At 40.0% G+C, this 23,777-nt stretch overlaps 1 protein-coding gene across 1 annotated transcript in view; it reads right to left on the bottom strand.

The window, feature by feature from the left end:
- Positions 1 to 243: 243 nt before the first annotated feature.
- Positions 244 to 23,777, bottom strand: part of LOC307145292 (C-type mannose receptor 2-like) — a 25,745-nt gene continuing 2,211 nt past the window's right edge. Inside the window, exons 3-5 of the mRNA XM_079848319.1 lie at positions 5,487 to 5,888; positions 4,908 to 5,258; positions 244 to 3,380 (exon numbers count right to left, since the gene is read on the bottom strand). Coding sequence (XP_079704445.1) covers positions 3,025 to 3,380; positions 4,908 to 5,258; positions 5,487 to 5,888 — 1,109 coding nt within the window. The 3' untranslated portion in view covers positions 244 to 3,024. The remainder of the gene's footprint in view (positions 3,381 to 4,907; positions 5,259 to 5,486; positions 5,889 to 23,777) is intronic.

Here is a 23,777-nt window from a genome sequence, read left to right as displayed (position 1 = left end):
TTCACCTTCATTGTGAGCTCATTCAAGCTTTAGACGCTTCCAGCCGCATCTAGTCTTTACGGGTCGTCCTGATTCATTCTCCTCCCTCAGGGACCATCATGTGTTGATCTCTGAAATCATGCATCTGTGGTACTAAACTTGAGGATCTTAAAGAACACTCAGTTTTGTACGCCAGAATAAATATTAAGCATGTGACAAAATAGATCAGATTCACACAGGATGACAATCAGTGACAAATGAAATCTCTTCCAAAGCTTTATTTTCTCAGTAAGAAATGAGTATAAATCACAAACCGACACAAATCCACTACAGAAATCCATCAAAGAGGAAAATCACTGACATTCAAAATCTATGTAAATACAGACTAGGGCTGGGTGTTGACTACAATTTCACAATTAGCTTCAATTCCAATTTCAGTGTTGATAAATTTAAATATATCAGGTTCGGTATCTTTTTATCAAGGGGAAACTATTCTCTTCTTTAAACTATACCTTTAATAAACATTAAGTGATTTGTATGCAAACATCGAGTTGACAACAATCCATCGAGTTCGGTAATCAAATCCAACGACGCGCAAACAGCTGCTGTGAAGTCAAATGGAAAAACTCTAGAGATTAAAATGGAGAAACAAAATAAGTGGTGCTTTTCATTAAGTGAAGTTTTGATAGGCTTGGTAAACAAGGCAAAGACCCAATCCTTCATTATTTCATAGGAGTCTGAAGTTTTGTCGTCAAAGTGCAGCACATCATTTGGGTGTTCACAGCCTTTCCACATCGCTGTTCTTCATCTTGTATCATCAATAAATGTGACGCCGTCCTCAGACAGGGCTATTATTATGTGTTTTTTACAGTTGGCTTTTACATACTTTTGAAGTTAGGACACCAGTGGGGTTGTCCTAAAGTTAAGACAGTTTTTAGAATATAGGATGCTTCTGTAATACCCTTTTCATATCCGTATTTTAGATAAGGTAATGCGCTTAAGAAATGTCATTCTGTAATAGCTTCTGTCCTAAATGAGGTCCTAACTGAAATTGCCGTGGTTACCAAACAGATAAGATAGGATTCCAAAGTTAGGATCTTTCTGTAATACGCTCCCTGAGCATCAGAGAGGAGAGTTTTCTCTTTCTCCTTGATCCCTGACAGATTTTGCCGCAGGATTCTCTCCATGACCACTATGGAATGACCGATGGCAGTGTTCGTCTGCTTGGTGGCCCAGAGAGCCTAATCTGTTCAGAGACCGCCTCAGGAGACAATCCCTGCCTCTGGTCCTAGACTTTGAGCGGGTCGGCTTGGTATCAACACCAGCCTGACCCACTGCCGCCTATGGCCTCGCGAGGTGGTCTGGCATAGCTTTGACAGCAAGACCCGAGCCCTCAATGAGGACACTTGCTCTGTGAGAGATATCTATCCAGCGTCTCTTTTACAGGGCCATCTTCACCTACTTCTGTGCACATAATCCCTCCACAATCGAATAATCTGAATGCTAAAAGGAAAGAGTGCGCTTCAAAAATGGGTTCTTCCAGGACCTCACCACCTCAGTGTGAAGGTCCGGGAGAAACTGAAGGCTCACAGGGAAGGGGTGATCAGGACCCGCCAGGAATCGCTCGTCTAGTCGACCGCCAGTGACTTTCCGTTTATTTTAAGTCCAGTTTAGCCTGGCTGTGGCGTGGGCCATTGAATCCAGCAGCTCCCCGTATGCAGGGCTGACAGAAGGAGTGCACACAGTCATTTCATCATTTTCTACACCAACTACATCTAGCTCCTCAGATGACCATAAGACCAAGTATGACCATATTAGCCCGGTTCTGTCAACACTGCATTGGCTCCCTATTAAACATTGTATACATTTTTAAATATTTCTGATTACTTACAAAGCACTAAATGGATTAGCTTCGCAGTGCTTGAGCGAGCTCTTAACGCATCTCAACTCAGTTATTTTTCTAGCTATCTATCGAGTTTATAGGCATTGAATGGTTTTTCTGTGGTAAGCGTGACGTTGAACCTGTTTTATTGACGTCTTTCCAAGGTTGAAACGTTGACTGATGGATTAAATGAGACATGATTGATTTCAATAAGTTGCTTTGAATCTTTCAACATTCCTTCTGATGTTCATTCATGTTTATTTGTTGCTGTAACTAGTAAAGAGGAAGAGATGATCTGTTCTACAGCGATCTGTCACACATAAAAGAGTGCCAAAATGACATTTATTGTTTGAATATTTCATGATTAAGATGACAAACTTTGAAAGTTGAGACTTTGTTTTATATTAAAAGTAACAAAGCATATTGTGATTATTGGATGTGAGGCGCTACAAATAATTTTTCAGGAAAGTTTGGTTCACGCATCAACTGATTTAAGAATTGATATTGGTTCATCAAAATGAGAATTGATTAAAATCAAGAAATTCATATTTTCAACCCAGCCCTAATACAGACAGTTCTTTGGGTAATTATATACCCCAAATTAATGGATATGAAGGGAAGTACAGCAGCCTCAAAAGGTATTAAGACACTTGAAAATATCTGTATTTCATTGCACTAGATGAAATACAATATCAAATCAAGTGTCATCTGTGCACAAATGATGCTAGAGCTTTTCTCATGTAAATTTTAATTATTTCTTAAGTGTCCAAATACTTTTTGATGCCACTGTATACATTTGTAGATCACAATTTTATTTAAGTAAACACAGTTTAACCTTCACCAGTTCATACAAATGTTCCATAATATATTTTAATCTATATGATATCATTACATGTATCTATTTACATTTATTCATTTAGCAGATGATTTTATCCAAAACAACTATCAAATAAGAGAAAATCACATGCAAAAAATCACATTTTATGGTAAGTACTAGATAATATGCACTAAATAAAAAAACAATAAAGCAAAATGAAAGAAAACACAGTAAATGTTTGAATCCATCACCACATGAGTTGATCTCAGAAAAGTGAAGGTCATATAGACTTTAAATGAAGTTAATTTGGCTTGATTGAATCTTCATAAACCATTACTTGAATCTCTCACTTGGTGCAGATGAAGTTGTTTGTCTCAGTTTCAGGAAGGCTGATCCAGCTCTGGTTTCTGGTGTGAATGGCTCCGGATCTCACTGTCGTAATGCAGTCCTCCTCCCCGGTGCCGTGACCCGGAGCCCACTTCTCATAGCACAGGGTCTGACCGCTGACCCAGAACCAGAGGCCGAGCACGCAGGAGTGACGGAGACCCAGCCACACGTGAGCGGTGGAGGCCATCGAGGTCACGCTCTCCACCCGAAGCTGGATCTCCTTAGAGTCCACCGACACCAGGTCCATGTCTTCATCTCTGCAGTATCTCAGAGCTCCTGTCCACGTCAGATTCTGTCTGATCAGAACCAGTTTATCTGCAACACAAACAGATCAAGAAACAACAACGGTCACTATTCACTGCGACTTTTGCTTATATATACTCATATTTACTGCTTATTAATAGTTAGAAAGGTTGTTGTTAAGTTTAGGTATTGAGCAGGATCAAGGGATGTCAAGTCATTTTTATTTCTAAAGCGCTTTTTACTAAACAGGTTGTTTCAAAGCAGCTTTACAGTGATAACAGGAAAATTATTCCCTGGAAATCCAGAGTTCTCGCAAGACACAAATTTTATTTGCTCAGCGAGTTACTCTGGCGTCGAGTAATGATTATGAAATCATTAAAGCTCATTAAATATGCCCTTGTATCCGAGCTGCACCAATCACAGCGGGTTATCTGATATAGGCGGGCCAGAGGCGAGATGACGACAGCGCTGCGACGTCAAAGTCATTAGTAAACATTGCAAGATGGCTATGGATGAACACCAGTTGTTTGAAACGGCTTTGGCCGCTACAATGAATAAGTTAGACTTGGCTTTTTATCTAAAACAGGAACAGAAGACGCCGCTCGATTCCTTCCTTTGCAAGAAGGGCGTTTTTGCTGTTTTGCCGACCGGATACGGTAAGAGTCTAATCTACCAGTTAGCTCCGCTGGAAGCTAAACCTAATTGTATGGGGTTTATTGTTGTGATTGGTCGTAGTGTTATCCAATTGCATGCAGTGAGATTTTCAAATGCACGCTTGGTGCCGCCCCTCGAGCTGGCCGATTTTCATTAGTCGATGCCAGACCATTAATCTTTCAGATTTGGGTCTGGATTTCCAGGCTAGGAAAATTATGCAACAAAGTTTGACTCCAGAAGAAAATAGCGTCACAGTCCAGCTTAAGTAAGCTCAGTGATGATTCATTTTTGTTGTAAAAAAAAGAAAAGAAAATAATGTTTTTATTTTTTATTATTAATTTAGTTCATTTATATATATAGCCACTCTGGAGAAAACCGTGAAGCGAAGGGATGTAGAATAATGCATTAATATGTGCTAATAAACAGTGAATATCCTAGTAATATGCATTATCATAAGCTGCTAGTTTATAGTGAGAATTAGACCCTAAAAAACATTAAACATTTTTAGTTTAACAACAATCCTCCCAGAAATGTAAATTCTGTCATCGTTTACTTGCACTCGTGTCGTTCCAAACCCATAAGACTTTCGTTCATCTTCAAAATGCAAATTAATATATTTTAATGAAACCTGGCGCCGATTGCATAAACACAGCCATGAAGTTAAGACAGTGACGAACTAGCAGTTCGTCAGGGGCCGTCAGTCTGACTTTTCGGTATCAAATTAGGCCAATCTATGTTTTTATGAAACTGATTTAAAAAAACAGTCTTAAAGAAAGAAATGTGATGTCTAACTTGTAAGACTAGCCTCAGGGGTTTACGCAGTCAGAAATGTGTGATTAGTGTTGGGTTAAAGCTGTAGTGCACTCATTCTCTGATTAGAGTTTCTGTTTCACATGTAGAGTTGCCTTTGTTCAGATGATTGTGTGTGTGTGAGCGTCTACTTACCATCATAACACACAAAGGGAAAAGATGTTGTACAAGGATCATCCACCCATTGTCCTTGGTATTGTATGATATTAATCGCGGTGCAGATATCAACTCCAGATGGACTGTTGGGTTCACCAGTGTACCAGTGTGTGAATGTGGAGGTGCTGTTATCTGACCAAACCCAGAGTCTGTTCAGACCGATCCAGGCTTTATCAGGTGAAGTTAGGTTGTGTATTATGATGTCCTTAATCTTATCATTCTCACTATCATTCCTCACACTGGCCAGATCTGTGTGATACTGTCTACAGTAACTCTGAGCTTCAGTCCAATTCCTCTGTTCCCGTACACCGATGAATCCTTTACTGCTGGCTTTAAAAGAGAAAGATGTTTGTCTAATATTGTGAAATGTAAGAGAAATTAAATGCATAAAACACAAGACAAAGAAACAAGAACATAAGGACAAAAAGACAAATTCACTAAATGCGATTATGGTTCATCATTCAAAACTAAAAGTGATTTATTAGTATTGTAAATGAAAATACTCAATATGGTCTTTTAACACATTTCAGTGTGTTGTGATCTTACAGCTCAACTCACCATTATAGCAGATGAATCGCATCGTTGAACTACAGGCTATATCATGCCATTGTCCATCAGCCTTCATCATAAAAGCACAGTCTCCATCTCCTTGTGGTTGTGCTGGTGCTGATGTTTTTTCTGTTTCCCAGTTCCTGTACTGAGACTGGTTTGCTGTGTAGAACGTGGAGTCATTCAGAGACCATATCCATGTGTTTGTGGTCCTCAGCCCAATCCAGACAGGGTTAGCATTAGAGTTCACACTCCTTATGACCCGCTCTGCGTCGTTCTGATCTTGTGTGTCGGTGATTGTGGCCAGATCTGTGTATTTCTCTCTGCAGTGTTTCTGAGCTTCAGTCCAGTTCATGCTCTGATACACAAAGTGATACTGACGCAAAGCGCCTGCAGACAAACTGACCACGGCTGAGAAGAGAGAATTACAGATCTCAAGACTCACATCTCGATGACAGACATTTATGGAAGTAAAATAATGACAAATGTTTTTGAAACAAAAAAAGCTTGTTGAATTTTATTAGCCGAACCCTGCTTGCATTTTAATGCATTGTATTTTTAGGGCTTGCATTTTTCATGGGCTGAAATTCAACACGGTTGTATATTTAAGCTGTGAATATTTCAATTCAAAATATTTCACACACGTTTTCACTATTAAAAATTCAATAATCCATATTCACCTCTCAGATTTCCCTTTCAAAATGTTAATTCTGTATAAAAATTAGAGATGCACCGATTGATCGGCTGGTGACCGGAATTGGCCGATTTTCACGTGATCGGCCATGACTGGCGACCGGCCGGTCAGTCAGTCTGACATATGCCAATTTTATGCCGGTCAAATGCACTCGGGCGCCGCATGATTAACCTTTTGAGCGTACCCGGTCTCATATATGGGATTTTATATTTCTGTGCCCCTGAGAGTACGGCGCCACATTTAGGATGTTCAGTGACGTCGCATCACTGCCAGATTCAAACTGTGCTTTCGCGCGTTGGCTGGCGCTGAGCCAGAGTCGGACGCGCTCAGCGCTGTCACATATCACAACTAAGCAGTGTTTTCAGCCTCATAATGTTTATTTTAGGTTTCAGATATTTAAATACACATAAGCACGAGTAATAGTAGGGCAGTTAAGCGCAAAAATCGATCACTTTGCGATAAAAGCATCAAATTTGGTAGGAAGGCTCACAAAGGGGGTCTGATCAGATTTAGGACCGTAGGCGCTTGAAATTTGACCCCTGGGGGTCATGGCGGCCATTTTGAAAAAATGTGGATATGGATTTCGTAATGGGAAAATGGATTCAAAGCTGCCAGAAACATAAAATGCAATAACATAATTCACCATAAATACATGTACAGGAGTGCAAACAGCGCGCTTTTCGGCGCCTCCCACTTTTTTCACGTCAGTTTGGGTGACTTGTGTGAATTGTGCAGATCCTAAGAGGTTTTTTTTTAAGGAGGGGGGGGGGGGGTGGTTTGAGAGGGTCTGATTATAATTTAACCAACAGTAATTCTGGATTGCGTCCACCAACAAGTAAATAGGAAATAAGCGAATCAGAACACTGCGCGCCAAACCAGCAGTATGTGCGCAAGCGTGAACCAGGCACGGCGTTATGGGTGGGCCTGACGGGCCTAGGCCCACCCACTTTTCAACAGGCCCACCCAAAACTTTTCTTCTTCTTCTTCTTCTTCAAAAAAAACGTTTCATATATTCTAATTTTGTCAAGAACTATAAAAAATCGTAATAATTTGTGCTAAAATAGTCTAAATGTTTAGTTTTAAAAACCATTTTAAAAAGCTGGTTATGTCTATTTTGATGTTTCTGCGCAAATTCAGCAGACAGTGGTTCGGGTTTGTTCCGATCAGAGCTCGTGAGTGGAGAACGCATTTCTGAATATTCCACTCCGCTCGCTCATTCCGCAGGGCCGCTCGCTCAACCCAGATGTCCTGTTGCCTGGTTCGAAAAAATGTGGAATAGGGCTGACTTAAAAATTTTTTTTTTTAGCGGACTAGTCGTTGTTCATTTAAGCCATTCGTGGATAAATCGCCCCTGTATATTATTTGAATTATGCTACTTAGGCTATATAGCCTACACAGGATAATGATAGTTTACGTCAAGCGCACGACCGCATGCTTGCTAGCCACAAAGAACCGGTAAAAGTCATGATTATGAATGTGTCTAAAATAGCAAGGAGGAGACATTTAATTATTTATTAATAAACTGGTGTTTTATGTGTCGCTGCAAAGATGAAGTTGCTGACGATGCTGACTCGCCATGAACGCGAGAAAAATGCACATTTCATATGGATTTCATAATCAGAGAGCCTATTTCTTTTGGTTTTGAATATTTTCGTTTAAAAGTAGACATTTCAAGCTTTCTATAATAGATAGCCTATATTTCTGAAATCTGTGAGGCACAAGCTGAGTTTCGCACCCTCCAGTTCACGTGCAATGCAAGTGATCATGCCGGCGCCTTATTACATTGTCTGCTATATATTTTCTTATTATTAATTAAATACAGGCAATTGATTGGTAAAACATTGATCAAAATTAAGATACAATTTATACAAAACGAAAATCTTTAAAAAAAAAGTCTTTCTACTAAACAAAACTCAATGAAGTGGTCAAAATCATGTCTTACATGTCATGTCTCCAGACATATTTGCGCATCTCATGATGTATCATATCTTTCTCGGCGACCAGCGCCGTTGCTAGGAGGGCGCCAGCGCCTCTGCCTCGCGAGTGGATGATAGCCCTGAAGACAATGGTACCTTTAGTGGTAGTATACCTTTAGTTAAGTTATACCTCAAGACTCAAGAGTCTTCGTAACGCACTAAGAGACAACGCCAGGTTTGATGCGTAATGGAGATTACAAAGCGCTCTTCTTTGGTCAGAACCATGGAGAGCGATCGCGGAGAGGTCCGTCTTATGCACCGACACTTTTTACAATGCAACAAAATATTTAAAGAGCATCAAGCTATTAAAATCTATATTATACGCACAGATAATATAACAGTATATTAGTCAGTAATTTTTATTAGGTTAAACAGTGATTGGATAACGTTTTTAATTTAAGGCCCACCCACAATTGGTCTGGCCCATCCAAAACTGAAATCCTGGCGCCGTGCCTGGCGTGAACCACTAGTGTTTCTGTCTCACTCTGGATCTGCCGCTGCATCACATTTCTCTCTGCGTGGCGTGGAGTGTCCGTTTTTATGTCGGCTCTCATGTTAACTGGTTAGAGCTTGTGTTAGAGCACAATGCCTGCGTGACACACACACTTCACGAGCCGCGCCGAAACCGCGTGCTAGAAATAGAACCGCAACCGACGCCTATTTTTCACGCGACACGCAAGAGTGTTGGAAGTTTTCAGACAAAATAGAAGGCGCAAATACATATTAATAAATTACATTTTGATGCTTGAAAGTCTCTCGATTTTGACAAATGCATATAGGCCTAATTAAATAGAATTAAATAAAAAATAGGCCTAATTATCGATTTTCAAATACTGCCGACGTTGTCTTTGCTGTATCAGGCTATATATATTATGTTTAACATCCAAATGTAGATGGTCTGTCGGCGCACAGAGCCACGCAGTCGCAGACAGACAGCACGTGAAGTTCGTGAACACCGAATTCCCTTTTCTTTCTTATCTATTTGTGTTTGAACAGACATGTGCACGAAAAAATAAGCCAGTGTCCGTCTCAACGAGTTTCCCCGTAAACGCAGTCAAAATAAAACGGATGCGTGTCATTACCGGTATTAGATACGTGCATTCGTCTTAAAGGGACAGCACCCAATATACCTGCAGCTGTTTGTGACACCAAAGTTAATAAAACAACAAAAGAGAAAGAGAAAAATCACGTTTTGTCAAAAGATAAACTGTATTAATACTTAATATTAATCAGTCATCCAAGTCCTATTCAACACATGGCTATCAGGGTCCAAGTCCTTATCAAAATCATGCATGCTTTGCTCACTATCAAATCTTGTCAGTGTTATACCTATCTAATCTACAGAGAACCCACTAATAGTTTATTTGTAAAGTCTCGACTTCTAAAATTCAAAGATTTGGTTGACTTGAAGATTTTGATTTTTATGTGGAAAGCTAAGCAGAGAGTTTTGCCTATGGTCTTACAAAATTTATTTACTTTTGTATCAGAGGAAGATGGCCATAGAAGGCAATATCATTTTAAAACTCTTTTTGCATGTACTACACAAAAACAGATGTGTGTGTCTATTTATGGAGTTAAACTATGGAACACCTTGGACAATGAACTGAAGTGCTGCAAAAGTGTTTGTAAATTTAAGAATTTGTATAAGAAAAAAATACAGGAATGTTACAAGAAAAATGATGACTAAACACGCTTAAAATGATGATAATTAAGTGTAAAGATAGGTATTACTGAAAATACTTGGTGTTTGGGGTGAGGATTGGGGTTGATTCATTTATAAAGTAGCTGTTTTTTATTTTATTTTTGATGTGCACAAATAAGCGACAGGTATCATAAGATTTTCTTCTTCCTGTTCCTTTTCTTTTTTTTCTTTTATTCGTTCATGCATGTAATGAATGAATGAATGAATGAATGAAGTTATGTATGACTTGTGCAATAAATAAATAAATACAGTTCATTTATCTGAAAAACATAAAGCACTGCTTTATTTCTCGTGTATTTGTGTTTTATTGTATTTATATTTGTATTTTGTTTATTAGTTTCTATGCAGATGCACTAGGCCTACCCTACACAATTACCCCAATCATCCTAGAATTATTAATTCTTTACAAAAAGAGCTATTCAAATCATCAGGTGAAATTGTTTTCAGGAAGTAGCAGTAAGGCAAGAAGAAGAAGTGCAAGATAGTTTTTCTAAATTTCATTTGACTATGTGCCTATAGGGGTGGGTTGGGGATGGTGGCAATGTAGTACCTGGATATTTGCCGCGGGACGAGGGCTTCGATTACCTCTCTCTTTTTTGACCATACATGTGTTTGCACCCCTGCATGTAAATATGAGTGCACTTTCACAAAGAAGGTCTTTAAACTTTAAAATATAAGATATGTTTTAAAATTTGCTCCTGTAATACTAAATATTACTATACATGGGTTAATGAATTATCTGTAAATTCATGTTATGTGATCAAAATTAGACATTACAGTGACAAGTGATTAAGAGCTAATCTTTGTCTTGTCTCTACCAAAGCAATTCACCAATGGTGATACAAAAAGGTCAACTGTTTTTAAACAGTTAAGACGCGCGAATAGCACGTCAAATTTGCGCCTGCCACGTCTAGTTATACGCTTGACCACTTTGTGTTAATTCGTGCGTCAAGAGCGAAATCCGGAGGCGAAAGTTTCGAAACCCGTTGGCGGCCATCTTTTTTAGATGTTTATCGAGCATTAGCATTAGCATTAGCATTATTCGAGAGAGTCACCGCTCGTATATGCTCTGGAGAGCAGAAACAGCTGCGTAGGGGACATCTTCGCTGTACTCGGGTCCACCAGACCCTCCGGAGGGTTTCAGGAGTTTCACAATTTGCTCCAGGAGGTAGGTTTGGTGGACCTAACAGTGAGGACGCTGACGTGGATAGCGTAGGCCGTATAAGCCTCGGCCTCGAGTGGTGGTCGCTGCCTGACGAGCCCGCGCTGTACAGCCCGGCGCAAGGTTCACCCTCGCCCGCACCCACCTAATCTGTCATTTATTTTTGTTTTGATAATAAATGGAGCCAGCCTCCAAAAGTGAAAAGTGTGATTTTTTTGTTTTGTTTTTATACACTAAATTGTGTTTGTTGTCTTTACATTAGATTAATAATCTTTCATATAATCTAGAATAGATATGGAATAAATAGCATTCATGTTACGTCCTGTATGGTTTGGGAGGGTTGTTTTGTTTTCTCTCTCTCTCTTTTCGCTATTCTTTCTCACAGGACCAGTGATTGGATGGTGTTCCTGTCACTCATCGAGTTCACCCGACAGCCCGAGAACCAATCAGAGACTGGTAGGCGCGTATAAAGATCCGGAAATGACGCCAGCGCGGGAGAGCAGCTTCGTTTCTCCTTTGTTTTGCTCTCTTGTGGTTGTTTGTTCTTGCTTGTTATTGCTTAGTTTTGGTGTGTTAAAGTTTACTCTGTTGAGCTCTCCATAACGCTGTTTTACTGCGTTTATGCTGTGATCCGACTCTTGATTTTCTCTTACGTCTTTCATTGATGCATAGCGATGGGACCAGGTTAGTACATCACGTGATTTACATTTTACAACACGCCGAGTAAAAACTGTTTAGCACACTAGTTTATGAGCGGGTGCCAATCTATGTATTTATGTTTATTAGGTAGTGTAGTTAGTGGCGTTTTACGCTGAAGATTATTTTCTTTTCTGTTTTCTTTACTTAGGTTTAGTGTTTGTCCTGGGTTTAGTTAATGTGTTTGTTTTATTTATTTATTTTCTTTAGCACCGCTCTTGTCCCTCACTTTGTAATCGTTTGTCTTTTGTTGTATATAATTTGTAAATAGATGTGTATTGAGTTGGAAGTATATTTGGTTCACTGTTTGTTGTATTATTCGGTGTTTTATTACATCAAACTATATTACTTACTAAAAGCAAGTACAAATCCAGTTTGGTCTCTGCCTGTTTCTTAATTAATCACATTACTTCTCCTCAATAGAGTGCAAATATATTACTTTAAACAACTTTCTATTCAATTATTTCTATTTTATTATGTCTATGTTACGTTCCATAACCTCTAGATGCCAAGTATATTATGTGGACGTAACAATTCAATACAAAATGAGTATCTCTCATATAGAAATCGAGTTTTTATGTGAAAGATTTCACATAAAAAGACAGGAATTTTTTTTTACGCGCATAACGCGTCTTTGCATTGACTTAACATTGAAATCACTTGCGCCTGACGCACTATTCGCGTCCGGTGTGAACGCACCATTAGAAAGCTCTGCCAGTTCGCTGGCAAAGCTGCTTCAGCACATACACGCCTGCGGATCCCTTTACCACGCTTTGCTCTTGCAGTGCCTTTGATGGAGTCGGCAAAGTACCTGTCCCATACCAAGTCAACACGAGTTGATTTTTGATGACACAAGGAAATATAAGGAAGGAACACTTGATGGGCATACTCTGCAAATCTTCTTGAGCCAGTAGGCTTGAGCATTTGTATGATCGCTGCTCCATCAAGGACAACACAGGAGACATTGGGAGCCTCTGACTTAGGAGGACAACCTTCTTCAAGACAAAACAGGAGGTCACTCTTGGTACACTGGCTGAGCTTGCCATTCTCAGAGAAAGCAGGAGGGCAGGATTGATTTTCATGGCGGAAGAATTCAAGATTTCCATCCCTGTTCTGGCAACCTATGTAAAGCCTTGAAAAGAGTTCCATATCATTTCTGAGAGTCACTAATCTTTGTTGACTGTTGCTGGGAGTTTTCATAGAACTTGTTCGGAAGACCTTCAATTTATTGTGACAAATGGGATCATAAATGGATTTTGTTCTATTCACTAGGCGATCGAGTGTAAATGCCTTGAATTGATCTTGTCCAATTTGATGAACATTCTGCACAGTCTTTACCGCACAAGGGTCAGCTATTTCTTTTGAATCAAGCACAATGATATCCCTGCTCTCCTCTTCAAATGGGTTCCCAAGTTCTTGGATCACCTTTACAAGGCACTGAACATCCCTAGCAAATTTCACTTGGACACTTGGGCTTTGATCATGGTGATGCCTAATTCTGTCCTTAGGGCCACTCTGATGTGCCTCTTCAAATTCTTGGATAACCCTAGCCACTTCAGGCCCAGCAACCATCCACCGCCGCAGTGCACTAGGATTGTCTAGCAAGCCAACGGCTCCACCATCCCCCTTCACACGGGCATTATTCTGCTCATGGGCTTGATCGATGGGAATTGCAGAGAACACTCTTTTTGTCTTCTGCACAACAAAATTGCCAGCCAAAAACTCTTTGTAAACTTGTGGATGCTTGGTGGGGAGCTCTGCCATGTCCCTCAAATGTACCGGAATCCATCTGGCATAATTGGTATGATCAAGGGCGAAAAACCATGGTGTGAGGTCAGTCAAGGCATCAAGATACATGTTAAAAGAGCCCAGCCACAGAGACCTTACAAAGATAAAAAAAAAGACAGCTCAAGCTCCATAACTGTGGCCCAATACTGAAACTGTGGGACTGTATCTTTTTGCCTCTTGCACCATTCATCAAAGCTCAGCACATCACTGGAGGAATGCATATTCATGTAATTATCATATGCAGCACGTTGCAAAATGTACAATGCAGCCACTGTTACTTGGTGGGCTCTCTTCATACGAGCAACATGGGCCACTTTTAAGAAAGAGTCAGCTGTGCCTGTTGTGGTAATGTCTGCTTGAACAAGAGCCTCTACCCAACCACTTCCTTGCAGCCAGTCTCCTAAAGTCCTCAAGAATGCCATCTCAATGTGGAGACCCCCAAAAAGAATCACAATTTCACCATATCTATCTGGCCACTTCCACTGTATTTGCTTGGCCAAGGCAAATAGTGGCTGGTCAAAGGCAATCACAGGGGTTTGCTCTGGATGCAAATGATTAATTGCATTTCTGATGACATCTATTGAGTGCCTGATCATTGCAACTGTGTGTGCATTCTCAAGGAAAAGAGGTAATAGCGATGTAATGCATGTGGCATCAATGTCCAATGACTGCTGACTTGCATGGTATGCAGCCCATGACAAATCACTGAGATCTCCAGCTTTGTCACTTGTTGATCTGACATATTCTAGCCATTCACACTCCTGCTTAATATACCCAGCATTGTGCCTGCTCAAGGACTGAACATGGGATGATGGTACAGATGAGGTCTTAATGTTGCAGTTGACAGGGAAGACATCTGTATAGTTTTGAGGCAAAGGGTAGATTGTTTTTGAAGCATGATCTGGCTTATTGAGATGAAACAATGTTTCGACTCACTCCTTCCCTCTCTGAAGACAGATGTTGAAAGAGGGAGATGGAGGTTCCGTGAAAAGAATTCTTAGCTGTTGTTGAAGATGGATTATGATCAACATTATCAACAGCCGCAGTTGTGAATACAATACCCCGCATCATTGGTGGACAGACCACATTTTCATCTCTGTAAACTAAAGACTACAAACACGGTTTCCCATCTCTGCTGACAAACTGAGGACACGATCATATGTAATGCACACTCTCAAGTGAGAGAGCTTGTCAATCAATTCCTTCTTGCGTGTGTGTGCATGCAACATAAGCCCAATGTATATGGGAGTGGCTGCATCTGAGTGGCTCTTGAGTACTATTCTGACAACACAATTCCCTTGTAGTTTTAGTTTTTAAGAAAAACTAAAACTACAAGACCACTACACAAGAACTACTGTGATTAGTAGTTAGTTGTGTTACACAAATAACACAAGTCAGTTATTTGTGCTGGGGGATCAGTATATCCAGGATTAAATAATTTGAAGGTTTTAGCCATTGCATTGGATCACAGTAGTTCTTGTGTAGTGGTCTTGTAGTTTTAGTTTTTCTTATGAAGTGGAACTGTATTTGAGGTCTACTCCTAACTTAAAGGGGGGGGTGAAATGCTCATTTTCACTCAATCTCCTGTTAATCTTGAGTACCTATAGAGTAGTATTGCATCCTTCATATCTCCAAAACGTCTTTAGTTTTATTATATTTATAAGTTAAAGATTGGCTGTACCGAGTCTTTACGGAAAAAACCGAGCGGCTGGGGGCGGGCCGTGTGGGCGGTGTGCTATAGCTGTGCTAACTGATCTAACAACAACACAGAGAGACATTTGAAGTAGTTTACTCACCGTGACTGCTCGATCCTTAAGCATTAGACGATCTGCAAATAAGTCGATCTGGGCTTTGTTTATAAAACAATCATCGTCGAAATGCAGGGAACAAAGAGTCGTGCACAACCTCCTTTGATGCTTCGAAAAAACAAACTCCATCCACTATTCCCTTAACGCTGGGTTCTTTGGGAATCTGTGCAGGGTTGTCTTGCCCTGCCAACCAAAAACCCACTTCTTTGGTGACATTGACTTCCCTAAAAGCCGAGCATAGCGCTTTGAGGTAACGTACTGCTTTCGCTCTCTTCTCTCTCTGGTCTGCGAGTGCGCGCGCGGCCGCGGAGAAGTGCCCTTAGGACCCATATAAGGAAATTCCGCTCTATCTTACGTAAGACAGAGCCATACTCGAAAAAAACTTTCCGAAACTTGTGACAAACCGGAAAGAGTATTTTTGGAACAAAAATACTCCTTCAAACGTACAACTTAACTTTTGAAACTTTGTCCATGTTTAGCATGGGAATCCAACTCTTTACCAGTGTAAAAAACTCAGTATGCATGAAACAGCAATTCACCCCCCCTTTAAAAGATGTGTGCTAATAACTTTAAAAAATATTGGCTACTCTATTTCACTTAACTGGCACAAAAAAGATTAAACGATTAAAAGATTTTTAAACGACCAAACACACTCACTTACATGTATTTGAGAATCGGAATATCAGATAGGCTAGTTGATGACATGGTAAGCAAGTTTGTGAATATTTTGAATAAAAAAGGAAAAGCGAAATAAAAGCGACACATCTGTCATACAGTATTATTGTGGCTGCGGTGTATCGCGTGACGCGTCACCATGGAAACATTAAAGGGAACGTTCGCCTTGAAAAAATTCTCTGTGGGGGTGTCAGTTAGAATATTTTAAACTTGTGTGTGAAAGGGTTAAAGATAAGATCGAAAATAAATATTTGTGTGTGTTGAAAGTGGTTAGAAAAAAAAATGAAATCGGAATCGGCTAAAATCGGTAACGGCAGGTCAAACTCAATGAAAAATGGAAATCGGAATCGGCCTAGAAAATTGTAATCGGTGCATCTCTATTAAAAATACAAACTATAATATTTGACAGGCAATTTTCAGTTCAGTTTTTTATTTCGCTTTAAAAAATTTGCTTCAAATTCGACAGAAAATTCAACATTTGACATCCGGGAACGGCAGGAATATCAGTAGATTCCCAAAGTGTACCAATTTCGTATGTAACTTTAGAGACAGTCCCTAAATGTGCGAACATCCAGTGTCAAGCCAACTTATGCCAGTACTTCACCGGGAATCACTTAGCTTCAAACTTTGCGCATCACGGTCATATTCTGGTCCATCTGCTTGCTTGTTGTAGCCTACATCCCCATAAGGTGCGAGTTTGGTCTTTTATATCACTGTATTATTAACCCTTGTGCATTGTTTAAATTTACTACCTTTGTTATGTTTGTGGCTGAAAACAGCCACTACTTTAAACTGCTGTAAAAATGTATCAGATAAATATTTTTTTCAATTTTTTTTGCATAAATCTATTAATCAACCTCAGTCCTGCTCAAAAATACTAAATGTTTAAAAAAAAATCAGAATTTTAACTCTTTAATTGCCAAATTCGTAAATGATGTCACTGATTTGGGAAAAAACACACACACAAAATGACTCATTTTCAATATAAAATGTGATTGTGGACTGGATTTTTTTTTTTACCTTTTATCACAGTCTTGGACATGTCAAAGATTAGAAACAACATTGGTTTTGATGCATTGTTAGTTTTTGTGCAGCATCAGATTTTAACTTTTTCTCCCTCATTTACGTGGCTGTTTTTGCCCCATTGACTTCCATTATAACCACATTTTTTGATTGCAAAGCCATGACACCATATAATCATGCATTTTTGATTGTTGGTGGTTTTCCATGTTGGGAAGAGGTAAAATTTGTAATTTTTACTGTTGATAACCAGGTGGAACCATTAACCCTTTAGATAGACCTGTGCAAAAAAAAGCTTAGTTTCTGGCTTTTACATGGAGTTATATGGAGTTTATATGGAGTATAATAGCATAATAAAGTGTGTGTGTGTGTGTGTGTGTGTGTGTAGTGTGTGTGTGTGTGTGTGTGAACTCACCTTGATGCGTCTGAGAAAATCAAAATATGCACCTCAGCTCTCAGAACTACATGGAGTAAACAAAAACAAAGTAAGTGTATTTATGCATCTGCTGCCTTTTGATGGTGAGAAATGCAGACTAAACAAAAACAAAGCAAGTGGATTTAAACACGTGCATGCAAGCCTGCTGGTCATTTGATGGTGAGAAGAGCAGCAAGCAACATGAGAAAGGGCTTGACTTGTAGTGAAGTTTTAGAGATGATTATGCAGCCTGACCCCTCCAGCGAGCTGCAGGATGTATCGTCTTCTCCCTCTGACACCACAGACTCAGGAGAGTCAGATCCTGATTTGGATGTGGCACCCTCATCATCCTCTCTAGCTTCCACTGAAGGCGAGGAGGATTCGGAGGATCCTGGATCTGGGTGGATTGGGAGAAACGGCGAAGTGTGGTTTTCCACCAACGCAGAGACAACTCCCTTTCTTCAGCCTGCCAGAGGCGTGACTCCAGGGCCGACGCGCTATGCCATCACAAGGGTCCAGAACATGGATTCCATGTTCAATCTGTTTTTTACGGAGGAGATGATTGACCTCATTGTCAGCATGACTTGCGTCAACACATACATGTTTGTACAGTCATACAAACATGTATGACTATGCCTTGTGATGGCATAGCGCGTCGGCCCTGGAGTCACGCCTCTGGCAGGCTGAATAAAGGGAGTTGTCTCTGCGTTGGTGGAAAACCACACTTCGCCGTTTCTCCCAATCCACCCAGAGCCAGGATCCTCCGAATCCTCCGAATCCTCCTCGCCTTCAGTGGAAGCTAGAGAGGATGATGAGGGTGCAACATCCAAATCAGGATCTGACTCTCCTGAGTCTGTGGTGTCAGAGGGAGAAGACGATACATCCTGCAGCTCGCTGGAGGGGTCAGGCTGCATAATCATCTCTAAAACTTCACTACAAGTCAAGCCCTTTCTCATGTTGCTTGCTGCTCTTCTCACCATCAAATGACCAGCAGGCTTGCATGCACGTGTTTAAATCCACTTGCTTTGTTTTTGTTTAGTCTGCATTTCTCACCATCAAAAGGCAGCAGATGCATAAATACACTTACTTTGTTTTTGTTTACTCCATGTAGTTCTGAGAGTTGAGGTGCATATTTTGATTTTCTCAGACGCATCAAGGTGAGTTCACACACACACACACACACACACACACACACACACACACACACACACACACACACACACTTTATTATGCTATTATACTTCATATAAACTCCATATAACTCCATGTAAAAGCCAGAAACTAAGCTTTTTTTTGCACAGGCCTATCTAAAGGGTTAATGGTTCCACCTGGTTATCAACAGTAAAAATGACAAATTTTACCTCTTCCCAACATGGAAAACCACCAACAATCAAAAATGCATAATTATATGGTGTCATGACTTTGCAATCAAAAAATGTGGTTATAATGGAAGTCAATGGGGCAAAAACAGCCACGAACAGTAAATGAGGGAGAAAAAGTTAAAATCTGATGCTGCACAAAAACTAACAATGCATCAAAACCAATGTTGTTTCTAATCTTTGACATGTCCAAGACTGTGATAAAAGGTAAAAAAAAATCCAGTCCACAATCACATTTTATGTTGAAAATGAGTCATTTTGTGTGTGTTTTTTCCCAAATCAGTGACATCATTTACGAATTTGGCAATTAAAGAGTTAAAATCCTGATTTTTTTTTAAACATTTAGTATTTTTGAGCAGGACTGAGGTTGATTAATAGATTTATGCAAAAAAAATTGAAAAAAATATTTATCTGATACATTTTTACAGCAGTTTAAAGTAGTGGCTGTTTTCAGCCACAAACATAACGAAAGGGTAGTAAATTTGCCCACAGTGTACTGTTGAGTTTTTGAAAAATTTCAAAGCATTTTCCCAAAATATGTGTCAAAATAAGATTTGTCACCAAAAATCATTCCATTTGCTGAAACACAGAGAAAGTTATGGCCAAATTTAGACTAAAAAATACCCCATAGTGGATGAAAACATCCCCAACAGCACATAAGGGTTAAGTGATGCTAAGTGTCCTGAGTTCTGCAGCAGAAAGTTAAGAAAACTAAACAACCGAATCTGAAACTACCTCAGATTTAATGTTTGATCTGTACATCAGCATTGGGGAAGAATAACATTATAATGTCGTTCACGGTAGAGAAAGCTGCTTACATTTGCAAAACTGTGAAGACTTAAATGTTAACACAGATTTTGTGTCTTCATCAGCTTTTATATATACTGGCCCTGATCATCATCACAAATACTGATGGCTTGCTCCATTTCTGTTAATCTGTTTTTATGAATGAATGAGTCTCTCACCCGTTGCTCTAGAGTTTTCGTCAACAGCCGCTTGCGCCCCCTGCTGGTGAGGAGACTAACAGCTATGGAGATCATCAATCGCCAATCTACTGATATTCCTGCTGTTCCCAGATGTCAAATGTTGGAATTTTCTGTCGAATTTGAACCACTGAGTTTATGGAAGCGAATTTGTAAAGCAAAATAAAATGGACTGAAAATTGCCTGTTGAATATTATAGGTTGTATTTTTAAACAGAATGAACATTTTGGAAGGGATATCTGAAAGGTGAATATGGATTATTTAATTTTTAATAGTGAAAACGTGTGTGAAATATTTTGAATTGAAATATTCACAGCTTATATATACAACAGTGTTGAATTTCAGCCCATAAAAATGCAAGCCCTAAAAATACAATTCATTAAAATGCAAGCAGGGTTAATGCAATGCATATTATTTTTGCATTTTCAATGCAATTCAACAAGCTTTTTTGTTTCAGAAACATTTGTCATTATTTTACTTCCATAGACATTATCTTTCCCATTACGGGGAAATATTTGCCACCTATAATTGATTCCTGGGAAACTTTTTACCTTTATAAGTGCAGTTTTTTCTAAGCTTATTAAATGTATGCATCATCTTTCTTGTCAAATTCTTGGATATAAAATATATGAATTTGTTTAAAAAAATATTTAAATAGTAAGTTAAATTGAATCAATCAAATAAAATCATATCAACTAAATCCAGATCTTTGCACTGCAGAAGCTGCACCTGAAGTGGCCTTTAGATTTATTCACAGACTTCAATGCAACTGAGAGATTTACACTGCTATTACAATCGCATAAATAATGTTATGAGATGTTTTAAATATAACATTTTGAATATAGAAATATGAAATGATGTGAAAGATGAAATGATACTTTTAAATTTGAAACTAAAGCCGCCAGTAGGTGGCAGCGAGTCTTAAAGAGTGAGTGAGTGATTCAGGAGCAAAGCAAGCGACTGTGGCCCTGAAACCCTAGCCTGGATGCCAGCCGAACTTAGCCCCACCCACAATTTTTTTAGGTCGGGAAGTTCGGTCTGGACTCGATCCGTTGAGGAGCTATTATGCCCGAACAAAAATTGTTCGTACCAATCAAATTGTCAGGGCGGGCTTTATACGATGATGGACAGATGAGCAACGGTAACGTAATCATCGACGTCATCAACGAGCGCTTGGGTTGAATTCAAATGACTGCCGCTGGAGAATTGAGATTTCACGATTTCACGCTTACAAATAAGTCAGATAGAATAAATGCATTTTTGGCGTGCTGTCTGAGGAGAGGGCTCCGGGCTCGGTATTCGGCCCGAACCCAAAGTACCTCCCCCGTATTCCTGGCTGTGGAAGGACAAGCCGAGAGTGAGTGGAGGGATGCTGAAAACTGTCAAGGAATGTTAGGTGAGTTGACAGAGTGAATAATATGCTTCCTCTCATGCTGATAGTGTAGACATTGTATTTCATGACAAGTTGATTGGATTGATTATGTGAACGTGCTCCTGCCGATCTTTGTTTATGAAACATCATGTGTAGATTCCGCCATCGCGTCTGTTATAGAAGATATCGACAGCGCATTAATTTTAAAAGAGGAAAAGAGAACCGCGATCAAGGCGTTTGTCGATCGGAAACATGAATGAAAACTTACTCCGTTGCTCTGATTGGTTGTAGGTCTATCCAATTGAGTGCAGAGGCATTTTCTTTCCTGGTTCGGTTGAAACACGCCCCATAATCAAAGCTCAATGGACCAGTATCAGACTCGTATTCTGACTAGAATCTGAGTATGACGACGTCAGGCTACTGAAACCCTACTGTAAATGTTACAAGGATCAGCATTCTCCCCTAAAACTGATCAGGAAGACCAAACCATGAGTCGTAGAGACTTGAAACTTTGAGGGCTGGTAGTTCTCACAGCGTTTACAGCGTCCCGTCCCGATCGGCCTGACACGGGCGCTGCAGCGGACAAAAGTGTGAAATTGCTCATAACTCCTAAACCGTTAGGCGTAGGCTCAAGTGTCTTATATCGTTAGAATACTTGACTCAAGACAGACAAAATGCATTCGATTGTTGCCCTGGGTATTTTTTTGGTATTTCAGATTTTTTGAAAAAAACAAACAAATTTTGCGAACTAGTCCTGGGTTTTTGGCCTGATCGGAACCAAACCAGTGCATCAAGATTCTCTGGAGTCTGATTGTCAATAATTATCAAAAAAAAAAAAAGTTGAAATTTTGATTCATGGTCTCTAAGGGCCGCCAAAACTTTTGAAGTGGGAGGAGCCACTTTTACTATGATGGCTATAACTCATGATCAGAATGTGATATTTTCACTTATGCAAGAGCTCATTCTGCGGTTCACGCGGCGACTGGCCACTTGGTGGCGCTATAACATAAATAAAAAACATAATAATGGCTATAACTGCGCAACCCTAAGTCTGACTGACTGGAAAATTGGCATGCGGTGTCTTTGTCCAAGGCTGCCTTTGAGGACATTCGCGTATCTCGAAAAACACGGCCGCCGGCGGCTAATGAAGTTTGAGTAGCTATCAGACAAGGTTATCGGAGGCCCATCGAAATGAAACCCACTGGGCCTGTTTGACTCATGGCCCTATGAGGCGTCCACCTGGGGGCGCCTTTGCGTTTTTCACGTGTTCAAAGGGTTGTATACCCCACGACTTTTCACACACACCCACGACATTCATATACCATATGATAGAACATTCTGAGCAACTTTGCTTCTAGGACTGCCACTGTCAATCGATTTGTTCATTAAATAATATGGATTGTTTCATAAAACATCTTCGGCAAACTAGCCCTAGGCTTTTGGCTCAACCTCAATTAAACCACTGCGGCACAAATCTCGGGACTCTCTAGGTCAATAGTTGTACCTTTTTTTTTTTTCTTTTTTTTTACTTTAGCCTTTGGATAGCTATAGCTGGGTCATTTAGAAAAAGGGTGTTTTCCCAAAACGTCCACCCAAAATCCTATCATTCCTAGAAGAAAACTCAGAACTTTGTATAATTTAGAGCTCCTTTCACACAGAGATTCTGGAAAATACACGGATAATGTGTTTCTGGATTTATCCCGGGATCGTTAAATTTTGGTTCATTCACTGCCAGTGATTTTCCGGAATCTTTGAGTGCGTTCACACACATCCCGTAAAGATCCCGTAAAGACGCGTGACGTCAGGATGTGACGTTCCACAAAGCTGGCGAACAATCTCAGCTTCAGCGTGGATAGTAAGGAGCTCCCCGGTTTCTGCTTCATTCCAGTTTGCAGACATAATTTCGTTCTTTCTTTGTCGATGACGAACAATTTTTCACTTTCTTCTAAGAGCAACAGAGTCGCACGATAACTACGTCATTGCGATGGCATGTGCATCATCACTACGACACACCCCGTACGGCACTGGTCCTGGCTTTTGTTCACACAGGGCGCGTTCCGGGACTGATCCCGGGCAATGTTACCAGGTCCCCATCCCGGCATCAGTCCCGGGACGTGTTTGCGTTCACACAGAAGGCACTCTAGCAATTTCCCTGGATCAACGCGCTGTGTGAAAGGGGCTTAGGTGAGCACATGCGGCACGTGATTCTGCAAACTTTAATGGACATCGGCCACAGCTGGAGCTTTAAGTGTTATAAAGGTGAAAAATGCTATATAATTCCTATGAAAAATTACATTTAAATGACTGAAAAATGGTCTGCTCTACGTAGAACTTCTGTCACGGGTGGTTGAAGCAGACGAGGAAGTAGGATCCATTTGCAGTATTCCTTTATTACACAAACTCAGACTACACAAACATAAACTCAGACTCAGGAAACAAGGCGCGGGAACAGAACAACCAGCAAACAAACAGTAAGGATTGACAAAGACTGAACTAGACACACGTGGCTAATAGGAAGCACCTGGGAAGACTAATAAACATAACTGGGAGCTGCTAAACATGAAACAAGACAGAAACACAGACTAGACTTATGACAACTTCACAAAATTAGGTGTGCATATGTGCCATAT

Source organism: Squalius cephalus (assembly GCF_949319135.1).
Source record: "Squalius cephalus genome assembly, chromosome: 18".
NCBI lineage: Eukaryota > Metazoa > Chordata > Actinopteri > Cypriniformes > Leuciscidae > Squalius > Squalius cephalus.
Note: the sequence above shows the minus strand (reverse complement) of the source record. Positions and strands in the feature narration are given on the sequence as shown.